General features: G+C 43.7%; 1 protein-coding gene across 1 annotated transcript; it reads left to right on the top strand.

The window, feature by feature from the left end:
- Window positions 1-7,196: 7,196 nt before the first annotated feature.
- Window positions 7,197-8,134, top strand: LOC143831437 (olfactory receptor 1L1-like). The gene has a single exon (XM_077324428.1). The coding sequence runs from the start codon at window positions 7,199-7,201 to the stop codon at window positions 8,132-8,134; it is 936 nt and encodes a 311-aa protein (XP_077180543.1). The 5' UTR covers window positions 7,197-7,198.
- Window positions 8,135-12,698: the final 4,564 nt, after the last annotated feature.

Genomic DNA, 12,698 nt, shown 5'->3' with positions numbered 1-12,698 from the left:
TAAATTGTCTATGAATAGTTATGTATATCCACCTTTCCTTTCTGTACCCCTCTGAATTTTCTGTTATATTCTTATTTCTCTTTTCGAAATAAAAACATTTAATTTCAACAAAAAGAAAAGATCCTCAACTGCAAAGAAGTGTTGCTGGAAGCCAAGAATTCAGACAGTGGTATTGCCCATTGGTATGTATGGATGTGAATTTGAATGGTTTATGGATACACTGACATGTATCCTTTAAGTATTTGAAAGGTTGTCACTTGGAGGAGGGCAGGATGCTGTTCCCGTTGGCTGCAGAGGAAAGGACAAGCGGTAATGGGTTTAAACCAGTGGTCCCCAACCTTTATGAGGCTGGGGACCGGCAGGGCATCGGGCCGCGCCCGCAGGGGCCACGCCCACACCTTGGGCCACGCCCACACCGCGGGCCATGCCCAGACCGCGGGCCGTGCCCCTGCGGGCCATGCCCACACCGCGGCCCGCCCTCCCACAGTAAGAAGCTTCTCGGGTCGCAAGCTTGCGGCCTGGGAAGTTTTTTACTGCGGGGGGGGGGTGGGGAGAGGGAGCCGTGGCCCAGCACCATGGCCCAAAGGTTGGGGACCACTGGTTTAAACTACAAGTACAACGACATAGGCTAGATATCAGGAAAAAAAATTTCATAGTCAGAGTAGTTCAGCAGTGGAATAGGCTGCCTAAGGAGGTGGTGAGCTCCCCCTCACTGGCAGTCTTCAAGCAAAGGTTGGATACGCACTTTTCTTGGATGCTTTAGGATGCTTAGGGCTGATCCTGAGTTGAGCAGGGGGTTGGACCAGATGGCCTGTATGGCCCCTTCCAACTCTATGGTTCTATGATTCTAAATACCAAAAGGGCAAATAACATGGATTCTAGATCAAGCCAAGCCTGAAGTCCTCCAAGAAGCTAAAATGACTCCACTGAGGGTCTAATTCAAAGTACTTTTAATGGCATCATAAAAACAAATTAAAAGTAGTCCCTAACAAAGCAAATATGATTAAGCCATATTATGAGAGTAAAAAGCTTTACATATGAAATAAGCTACAGCTCCTGAACTTAGTGAATCTTTACCATCCAGCATATAGTGAGTCAGTGACACTAGAGTGCCAAGATTTATTTATTTTATTTTTATTTATAATTTAATTTCTATCCCACCGCTCCTGTTGACCAGTTCATGGTGGCTAACAAGTTACCAAAGAAAACCCCACATTATAACCCGCCATAAACCCCCTAACATGAAAATCATAAAACAATCCAAGTTGTCATCAGCTAACTCCCCCCCCCCCCCCCCCCGTACAGATGATTAACAATCTCATGGGGGGAGTTATAAGGGAGCTGTGCTGAAGTTATTTGCTCTAGGGTGGAGTCCACCTCTTAACAACTGTGGCCTCACCAAAGACCTGGTGAAATATCTTCATCATGCAGACCCTGCAGAAACTTGAGAGCTCTGTCATGGCCCTCAGCTCCCCCAGGAGTCCATTCCACCAGGCTGGGACCAGGACTGAAAAATCACTGGCCCAGTTCAAGTCCAGGCAAACTTCCCTCAGGCCAGGGACCTCCAGTAGGTAGGGTCAACATGGAAGGCCAAGTTAAGGGAGGGAGAAGACAAATTAGCTCCTGCAGAAAATTAGCTCCAGGAAATTTGAGGATACAGCCTTGAGAGGAGGGGTTTGGGGAGGGGGATCTTCAGCAAGGGTGAGTGTCTTGTAGTCCACCCTCAAGGAACCTTTTTCTCCAGACAAATTAATATCGTTAGTCTGAAGGTATCCTCTTGAATTACATTTCATCTCCAGACTACAAAGATCAATTTTCCCAGGGAAAATAAAGGCTTTGGAGGGTAGACTTTATGACACTGTACCCCACTGAGGTACCTGTTCTCCTCAGGGTCCATTCCTAAATCTCTAAGCATTTCCAAACCTGATTCTGGCCACCCAACACACCTGTTCCCCACCAGCGACCAGGGTGAACCTCGTAACCCTGGTCCTAGGTGGGGCCTGGACTTCTCCCAGAATAAGAAGTGATCTTCACACTACTGAGATAGGTTCCACAGGAAGGAGGACATGATCACAGTATGCCCTGTTGAGATCATGAGATCTTATGGCATGGATACGTCACCACTAAACTTTATCTCAGTGCAATGGATTTGTCATTTTTGAAAAATTAAGATTAACAGAAGTTCTTGACTATACGCAGGGCATCAACATGATAAGCTGCATCACCTGAAAGGGAATTAGGATGGGGAAGAACTCTGTTACCCCCCCTCCCCATTCTGTCTCTGGTTGGGTTAGATTCCATGTGGATCCTGTGCTATCTCCTAAGGAGGGCATGCTGTAAACAGAGGCTCACGGTTAAACCCTTGAGGACGTGACTCAGAATTGGCGTCTAGAGAATCTCCAGAGAGGGAGCCCGGCTGAGCTATCCTCCCACCTGGATACCAAAACTCCAAGGGCTCGAAGGCATGAACAAAAGCTGGTGCTACCATCAGTGGTGCTCTCTCTGGTCAAGTACATCTCAGATCTGCAGGAGGAAGAGTGCATTTCCCAGGAGGAACTTGAAAATCATCTTTCCTGCCTTCTGATGTCTCTGTACCTCGTATCCTTCAGACTGGCAACCTCAGTAGCAGATGCGTAAATTCTGCTACTGCTGCAAAGGGAATTTTTTATTTTTATTTTTTGCTGTGTTCATTAATCAGGCAAGTAAGTGTTGGGGTAAGGGACTCAGCATGCCGTGCTATTTGGGGGCCCTACATTGCTCTATGTTTGTATAGGTGTTATGTCCTTGAATGGGATGCCTCTTTTAGCCTTACCTGGGAGCTGCCCTTTGATACCTCCTTTCTCTCACTTGCTTTGTCTTCTCCCTCTCTCAACATGGCCTTCCATGGACACACACATGGGGAGACCTGCAGAGACAATGCCCTTTTATTCCCCCATACATGATGCCAGACAAGATCGCCATCTGTGAGAGGGAGAATACTCTTTAGATTAGGCTTATTTCTCTTCCTTTTATCACAACCTTTATATGTACGGGATCTACTTGAATCGATGTGGGTTTAGCTTCTTTTCCTTCTTTTTTCTTGCAATATATTTCTGGAAGGATTTATGTCCTGAACTTTATGTCATAATTTTCTACATGGGCACAACCTCTGCTATATTAAGGCTAATAGTAAGAGCATTTTTAGCACTGGTACACTTTTGCCATCAAGGAAATTTCCAAAGCTTTCTCCTGTTCTTGTGCCACCTCATTCATTCTCTGCAAAAAATTCACATAATGGGAGCCTACTTAGGCGAGAGAAGATCTGCAACCACATTCGCCATGATGAGGATATAAATATACATCCAGAAGCCCAAGCCACAGCTGGTATATGTCTTTGGGACTGAAGAAAAACACGGGCAGCAGAGAAAGTGTTAAATTCCCTCTGCAGGTCTACTGCAGGTCAAAAGCACAAGATTTCAAATGAATGTGCTTCCAAGAATCATAGAATCATAGAATAATACAGTTGGAAGGGATCTACAGGGTCATCTAGTCCAACCCCCTGCACTATGCAGGACGCTCACAACCCTGTTGCTCATCCACTGTAACTTGCCACGCCTTTGCCTTCACAGAATCAGCCTCTCCGTCAGATGGCTATCCAGCCTCTGTTTAAAAACCTCCAAAGATGGAGAACAGACCACCTCCCGAGGAAGCCTGTTCCACTGAGGAACCGCTCTAACTGTCAGGAACTTCTTCCAGATGTTTAGACAGAATTTCTTTTGCATTGGTTTCATCCCATTGGTTCTGGCCCATCCCTCCTGGGCAAGAGAGAACAACTCTGCTCCATCCTCTCCATGGCAGCCTTTTCAATACCTGAAGATGGTTATCAGATCCCCTCTCAGTCGTCTCCTCTCTAGGCTAAACAGACCAAGCACCCTCAACCTTTCTTCATACATCTTGGTCTCCAAACCCCTCACCATCTTTGTTGCCCTCCTCTGGACACACTTCAGTTTGTTTATATCCCTCCTCAACTGGGGTGCTCAAAACTGAACACAGGACTCTGCTGAATCAGAGCAGAGTAAAGTGGTACCATCACCTCCCGTGATCTGAACCCGATACTCCATTTGATACAGCCCAAAATCCCACTTGCTTTTTTAGCCACCGAATCACACTGCTGACTCATGTTCAATGTATTCTCTACTAAGACTCCTAGATCCTTTTTGCACATACTACTGCCAAGACAAGTCTCCCCCATCCTACATTGGTGTATTTGGTTTTTCCTACCTAAATGCAGAAGTTTACATTTGTCCCTATTGAATTTCATTTTATTCAGTTTTGCCCACTTCTTGATCTTATCATTATCATCCTGTATTCTGAGTCTGTCTTCTGTTGTGTTTGCTCCCCCTCCCAGTTTAGTATCGTCTGCAAATTTAATAAGTATTCCCTCTATTCCCTCTATTTCCTCATACAAATAATTTATTAATATGTTGAACAACACAGGCCCCAGGACAGATCTTTGGGGCACTCCACTGGTGACTCTTCTCCAAGAAGATGCTGAACCATTAACAAGTGCCCTTTGGTTACGATTGGTCAACCAGTTATCAATCCACCTGACAGAATTAGGATCCATACTGCATTTTACTAGCTTGTCAAAAAGAATATCATGTGGAACTTTATCAAAAGCTTTACTGAAATCCAGATAAACTATGTCCACAGCAATCCCCTGATCCAGCAAGGTAGTCACTTACTCAAAAAAAGAGATAAGGTTGGTCTGGCATGACTTGTTCTTGCAAAACCTGTGCTGAGTCTTAGAAATCACAGCTCTCTGTTCTAAGTTGCTCAAAGACCGAGTGTTTGATTATTTGTTCCAAAATTTTGCCAGCTACAGATGTCCAGTCGACAGGTCGATACTTACCCGGATCCTCCTTTTCCCCTTTCTTGAAGTTGGGGACAACATTTGTCCGCCTCCAATCCTCTGGCACCTCATCTAGACTCCAAGAAGTGTCAAAAATAATGGACAGACGTTCAGAGATTACATCTGCAAATTCTTTTAGTACCTTTGGATGCAATTCATCTGGCCCAGAAGACTTTGTTTCATTTAAAGAAACTAGGTATTTGTGGACTATTCCAGCAGTGATCCTAGGCCACCATCCCCATGTTGTGTTACGTTTTTGCCACATTGAGCACTATTTCTCTCACAAGAGAAGACTGAGGAGAAATAGGAGTTAAGCAGTTCAACCCTCTCTTCATCATCATAACCTGTTATAATTTCACTTTGTTGTCCTCGCAGGGGTCCTACAGAGTCCCTACTCTTTTTCTTACTTGAAATATAACTAAAGAAGCCTCCTTTCATCTTTTCTTCTCAAGAGAATTGTTTGTGATTGAGCCTTCAGTATTTCACTTTTAAGAAACGCCCAGCCCATTATTTAAGTTTTTATGACCACAGGACTCTACCCAACATACCTTTAAGTCTGTTAAAATCTGCTTTCCTGAAGTCCAGTCTATACATCCGGCTATGTAAAGGTTTATTCTTTCCCACAATTGTAAATTCCAAAATCACACAGTCACTACTACCAAGTATGGCCACTACATCCAACTCGTCTACCAGTTCTTCCCTATTGATGAGAATCAAGTCTAAAATAGCAGACCCCCTGGTTCCCCTATCTACTTTCTGGGAAATGAAGCTGTCAGCAAGACAAGTTAAGGAATTACCGGAGTTTGTATTTTTAGCAGAATTGGTCTTCTAACAGATATCTGGGTAATTGAATTCTCCCATGACCACTGTTTCCCCCCTCATTGAGAATTGCGTAGTTTGGTCTAGGAGTATCTCATCCAAGTCCTCTGACTGGCTTGGTGGTCTGTAGCAGACCCCGACAATAATACCATTCTCATTTACTACTTCTTTTATGTTTATCCAAATACACTCAACTGAACTGTTCATGTTCAGGTACCTGTATTTCTCCACAATATACTTGTTAACATATATTGTTTTTTGTTAACATATATTTTGTTAACATATATTGCTAGAAGAGCCTCTTGTGGCGCAGAGTGGAAAGGCATCCGTTTGAAAGCTTTGCCCATGAGGCTGGGAGTTCGATCCCAGCAGCTGGCTCAAGGTCGACTCAGCCTTCCATCCTTCCGAGGTCGGTAAAATGAGTACCCAGCTTGCTGGGGGGTAAACGGTAATGACTGGGGAAGGCACTGGCAAACCACCCCGTATTGAGTCTGCCATGAAAACGCTGGAGGGCGTCACCCCAGGGGTCAGACATGACCCAGTGCTTGCACAGGGGATACCTTTACCTTTTTATATTGCTATACCTTCCCCCCTTCTTTACTTGTCTGTCCTCATTGAATAGTTTGTATCCCTCAGTTCTAGTACTCCAATTGTATTATCCCACCAAGTTTCTGTGATTCCTATTAGGTCATAGTCCCCTTCCTCTATTAGGATTACTACTTCCTCCTGCTTGTTTCCCATACTCTGAGCATTGGTGTAGAGACATCATAATCCATCCTTTGTGTGCCCCATGGTTATGGTTTTTGAAATTCCTTGTAGGTTAGTAGTTCCCTGCTTATGTGCCATTCCCTGTAGATTTGTAATCTTCTCATCTTCAATTCTTGTTGTCACACTAGGTTCTGAATGTCTCGCTCCTCCTTAGGATTTAGTTTAAAGACCTCTTCACCAGGTGTGCAAGGTTTGTCCCAAAATACCAGTTCAAGAAACACTATATTATGCAGGTCGGAAGTACACATTCAGATCCATATAGCTCACAGTATTAAAACAGACAAGTGCCTGTGCTTTTAAATTCACTTTTCCTCTTCCTCAAAAAATACTAGAGCACAGGGACACCCAATGTACTTTATGGGCCACAGTAGATAGATTCAGGATGGATGAAAGGAAATACTTTTTTATTCGATTAGGAATTAACCTGTTGAATTCCCTACCAGTGAATATTGTGATGGCCACAAGCATAGATAGCTTGAAGTGTGAATTAGATAGACACAGGGATAATTGGTCCCTCAATAGATCCTAAAGCTTCCATATATTAAGGCAGAAAAACTATGAATCACTGTGCTAGGAGGGAATACACTTGATGGCCCTCTAGGCCAACCGGTTGGCCATTGTGAGAAACAAGATGCTGGACTGGATGGACCACTGGTCTGGTCTGGCAGTGCTCTTCTCAGGCTCTTCTGTTCTTCTGTTCCCTACAGTAACATCACTCTAATGACTCAAAAGAATACAACGCAGATCTCTGAATTCTTGCTTCATGGCTTCTCATCCCAACCAGAAGTTCAACGGGTTCTCTTCTTGCTCCTCCTCTCCATGTATTTACTCAGCCTCTTTGGGAACATGACCATCATCCTGCTGATCCGCTGTGACATGCAGCTCCGGCAAACACCCATGTACTTCTTCCTGAGCTATCTTGCAGTAGCAGACCTGGGTTCTGCCACCACCATCATCCCTAAAGCTCTGAAGAACTTACTGTCTCGCAAAAAGACCATCACGTACAGCGGTTGCCTGACACAAATATTTTTCTATATATACATTGGCAATGCTGGCAGCTTCTTGTTGGCCTCCATGGCCATTGATCGCTATGCGGCCATTTGTCGTCCAATGTACTATTCTAGCTTGATGAGCCACAAACGCTGCCTCCAACTGGCCACGATGTCCTGGACCATCCCCATGATGCATTCTTTGCTTTACACCATTTTAATGGCTGGCCTTGAGTTCTGTAACCCTGGGGAGATCCGCCATTTTATGTGTGATATTAATCCTCTTCTGGACGTGTCTTGCTCTGACAATCGGGTCATCAATTTAGTCTTGATGACTGAAGGGATAGTGGAGATCCTGGGGCCATTTGTGCTCATCATTGTTTCTTACGCCTTCATCTTCTACTCCATCATGAAGATTCCGTCTGCCATCGGGAAGCGCAAAGCCTTCTCCACCTGCGGGTCCCACATTTCTGTGGTGGTCTTGTTCTATGGGGGTGCAAGCTCGGTCTACTTCAAGCCACATGTCAAAAACCCAGGCCTTCAGGACATGGTGGCGACTGTGATGTATACCATGGTGATCCCTATGGTGAATCCCTTCATCTACACCCTCAGGAACAGTGAGATGAAGGCAGCCCTGAGGAGAGTCATGAGGCAGCATTTACGTTGAATTTATTTATTTATTTATTTTTCTTATGTTGTGCTTAGTGTAGCCAGGAGATATAAGGGTTTCCTGGCAACCAGGCAAGGGATATTAAGAGTTAGTTTGCCATTGCCTGCCTCTGTGTCGTGACCCCACCCCCCTGTGTTCCTTGGAGGAACTCCATCCAAATACTAGCCAGAGTTGGCTTTGATTACCTTCTGAGATCTGACAGGATCGGGCTTGCATGGGCTATCCAGGTCAGTGCAAAGTCATAGGTCCTCATGGTACTCACATGGACAATATCCCATTTTTCTCTCGTTGTGGCAGCAACTGTAGAAAGTATTCCCAGAGGCAATGGAGGTTCTAAACAAGGCATTTCCCATGTTTCGTGATTGTGCCTGCTGTTCTTCCTTTTGCCACAGGGGATTCCTTTACTAGCTTAAATAAATTAGTTGGTATAGTGGAATTACATTAATGATATACTCACTTAAGATTGGTAACTACTCTGTGCGTGAATGTGTGTGTAGCAGAAGATTTCCTGGAATTACACTTGGTCTCTTGACTACAAATGTCAATTCCCCTTGAGAACATAACTGCTTTAGATGATGGCCTTCAGGATATTATATGTTTTCCTTAAGAGTGAAAAGTAATTTTGGTCCCTGTGTTTTTTGAACAGTTGAAGAAATTCTTAGAAAATGCTCCTTTCCTGTGAGACCTCATTTCTTTGGGGCAAGATAAAATACTCACAATACACGCCATGATGTTTTGCAGAAGTTTGTAGGGGAGTAAAATCTCCATACAGGTATCCCAATGTTTTCCATAAGTCTAAAAATTATTTGGGGTCCTTGGGTGTCTGTTGTGGGGAGAGGAATGGGAAGGCGACTAAGCCGCTTTGAGCCTCCTTTGGGCAGGGAAAAGTGGCATATAAGAACCAACTCTTCTTCTTCCTTCTATTTTATACCCATTTGAAGAAATTCTTAGAAAAAGCTCCTGGTGAGCCCTCCTTTCTTTGGGGCAGGATAAAATAATTGGGACTCAAATATTCATTCTCATTTAATTACCTGTGTATAATGGATGGGGTTATCACATTCTTTTAAATGGGGACAAGATTCTCTACTAATATTTTTCCTTTGAAAAGATCCCAAAGTAATATCTGTCCATGTTTAGAAGAATGGAACCATAAACTGGTTGAGTATCCTGCAGTGATGACATTAACGTCATATTTGAAAAACAGATAGCTCTCAAAGTTTGAGAAACTGAAAGTTTATTATGAAAGCAGGAGATAAAGTTAAAACAAGAAAGAATTCAAAATATTATATAATTATACTGTAAATGTAGCGGTTAAAGCAAAATGAGAATAAAATTTGAACATAAATGTCTAAAGAACTGAAATTCGAAGAGCTGTTGATTTTTGACTCACTTTTTAAATATGAACTATCGAATGGATTTTCTTATTGTAATGGATTTTGACGTATTACCAGTCATAGTCCATATTATGAGTTCTGTAACACGGGATATAGAGTAATGATGAAAGTTATAATATAGTGGCACAATATAATGGTGAACTAGATCGGTTATACTAATTAAAGTAAGGTTCGTTGTATAATTATGATGACGAGGAGGAGAGAAACGTTCGTGTTTATCTAATAAATTGTCTATGAATTGTTATGTATATCCACCATTCCATTCTGTATCCTTCCCAATTTTCTATTATAATCTTATTTCTCTATTCAAAATAAAAACATTTAATTTAATTTCAACAAAAAGAAAAGATCCTCAACTGTAAAGAAGTGTTGCAGGAAGCCAAGAATTCAGACGGTGGTATTGCCCATTCCTATGTATGGATGTGAATTTGAATGTTTTTTGGATACCCTGAATGGCCAAAAGGGCAAATAACACGGACTCCAGATCAATCCAAGCCTGAAGCGTCCCAAGAAGCTAACATGACTCCATTGAGGGTCAAATTCAAAGTACCTTTAATGGCGTCATAAAAACAAATTAAAGGAAGTAATTCCGAACGAAGTCAATATGAATAATCTATATTATGAGAGTAAAAAAGCATTACATATAAAATAAGCTACAGCTGCTGAACTTAATGAATCTACCATCCAGCATTTATTTATAGTTTAGTTTCTATCCCACCACTCCTGTTGACCGGTTCATGGCAGCTAACAAGTTACAAAATCAAATCCCACATTATAACCCGCCATAAACCGCCTTACATATATAAAACATAAAACAATCCAAGTTGTAATCAGCTAACTCCCCCATAACAGCTCATGGGGGTGGGGGTTATAAGGGAGCTGCCCCAAACTTATTCACTCAGTGGTGGATCCCAGATCTTAACAACCTTGGCTTCACCAAATACCTGGTGGAATATCTCTATCTTATAGACTCCACAGAACCTTGAGAGCTCCATCATGGCCTTGGCTCTCCTGGGAATTCACTCCATCAGGCTGGGGCCAGAACTGAAAAAGCCCTGGCCCAGGTCAAGGTCAGGTGACCTTCCCTCAGTCCACGGACCTCCAGTAAATTGTCTCCTGCAGAGCAGTGCCCTGGAAGCAACTGGTCCCTCACTGTGGATGGCTCTGACTGTGGATGTCCTTTTAGTCTTCCGTAGTCGGGGGTAAGATATATCTCACGAGTGATTCAGCGTTTTGAACTCTAGAGGAGGACATGAGTCATCGACTCAACTGAATTAGCTTGACAAGAGCACAGTCATTCGTTGTAAGGAGTATGTCTGTATCAACCTATTGATCAAGCTGCTGGTAATAAATTCATTAGGCCAATATAAAGCAGTGCCTCAAAATTAGGTCTGTGAGTTTATAGAAATATTGGTGACAATCCATGTCCAAAATACACTGTTCGGCATGATGAAAAGCTTATCTAGATTTCTGAACTTGTCAGGAGCCAGACCAGACTGCTTTAGGAAAGTGACAATTTCCCCAAGCCAGGAAGAGAGATATTGGACCGCGAAGAGATGAAATGTTAAACTGCCAGATAGTAAAATGTGTCATACTTGGGTTACACTGTGAGAAGACATGTCACAGTGGCAAAGACAGTAGTGCTAGGAAAAATTGATGGCTGAAGGAACAGAGGAAGAGGAGATGGAAGGGCTCGAAATGTGCCTAAGTATCCTGGGCACAATCCAGGAAGTCTGCTTAGTAGGTTACTAACTTCCAGGTGGGTCTTAGAGGTCTCCTGGAAGTAAGGTGGATGTCCTCCTGACTACAGAAATCAGTTCCCCTTAGGAAAATGGCTGCTTTGGTGGTTGAAATCTATGACCCTGTGCCCTAATTAGGTCCCACGCCCCCCCAAAAAACGTTGCCCTCCCCATACTCCATACCCCCCATCTCTAGGAATTTTGCAACTTGAAATTGGCAACCCTAACTGAGAAATAAAACCCCATTTTATCCAGGGAAGCTAATTTGCCTTAAAGTGTTGTTAGAATTGCTGTTCATTTTGCAGTCTAGGGTTACGGCATAACCACCACATAGCTATAATTCTATTAGGGAGAGTGGGAAGAAGCCTGGGCCCTCACATGGGTGTAGTCTGCACAGGGTTTTTTTACCCACTCCCAGTTTATGAATCCCTCCTGTCTACACTGACTTCAATTAGCATTTTGATTTTTGGGTGCTTTAAATTTTCCCTCTGCAAAATGATTGATCTGGAGTGACCCTACCTTTCTGCCGTGATATCCAGAAGTGGATATAACCCTCGATATTTGAAAACCCAGCATCAGGAAGTATGTAGATTTTTGCTTTTCTTGAATTAACTCTCTTCTCTCTGCTTCGTAGCAAAGCAGTCTTCCCTGATTGGCCAGGGCATCAGTTCAAAGACTTCCTGGTTCCTGGTTGCAAGGCTTCTCTTAAAGTGACTGCGCTCCAGAAGCCCTAACTTCTCTCAGCAAAGATTTGACTCTTGTTTTCCCCCCTCCTGTGCTGTCTCCAATCCTCTTCCCCCCTCACTCGTTCAAGAAAAGAAAGAGATTCCTGATGCACTTGGCTCCCCTCCCCGCTCTGAGCTTCCCTAATCAAATGCAGAACACTTTCTGTTTCAATCAGGGGGGGGGGGGTAGAAGAAGACCGGAATTCAAGTCAATCTGAATTCAGCAGGACCCACAACAGAAAAAACATAGTAAGTGCAGAATCAGCCCAAGATAGCCCCGGTTAGCCTGATTTCATTAGATCTCAGAAGCTAAGCAGGGTCAGCCTTGGTCAGTATTTGGATGGGATACCTCCAAGGGATACCATGGTCGTGATGCAGAGGTAATCAACGGCAAGCCGCCTCTGGAAGTCTCTTGCCTAAAAACCCCACTGGGGGTAGCCAGAAGTCACACTTGAAACAAACCAAAAAGGCAGCTCAGGATCCAAATTTTTTGCCTGGAGCAGTACCTGGCTGCTCCCTTTCCCACCCCCCAGAGCCCCTTACACCTGTGTAGCTCAGATGCAGGTCCAACACATTTCCTAGGGTTCCCAAATCTGGGTTGGGAAATTCCAGGAGATTTAGGGATTCAGCCTTGGGGGGAGGGGTTTGGGGAGGGGGGATATTCAGCAAGGGAGAATGTCTTATAGTCCACCCTCCAAAGGAA

The sequence above is a fragment of the Paroedura picta genome, chromosome 3 (assembly GCF_049243985.1).
Source record: "Paroedura picta isolate Pp20150507F chromosome 3, Ppicta_v3.0, whole genome shotgun sequence".
In the NCBI taxonomy this organism is placed as follows: domain Eukaryota; kingdom Metazoa; phylum Chordata; class Lepidosauria; order Squamata; family Gekkonidae; genus Paroedura; species Paroedura picta.
Note: the sequence above shows the minus strand (reverse complement) of the source record. Positions and strands in the feature narration are given on the sequence as shown.

Coding starts and splice junctions, on each gene's coding strand:
- LOC143831437 (XM_077324428.1), top strand. CDS start 7,199: ATGACTCAAAAGAATACAACGCAGATCTCTGAATTCTTGCTTCATGGC.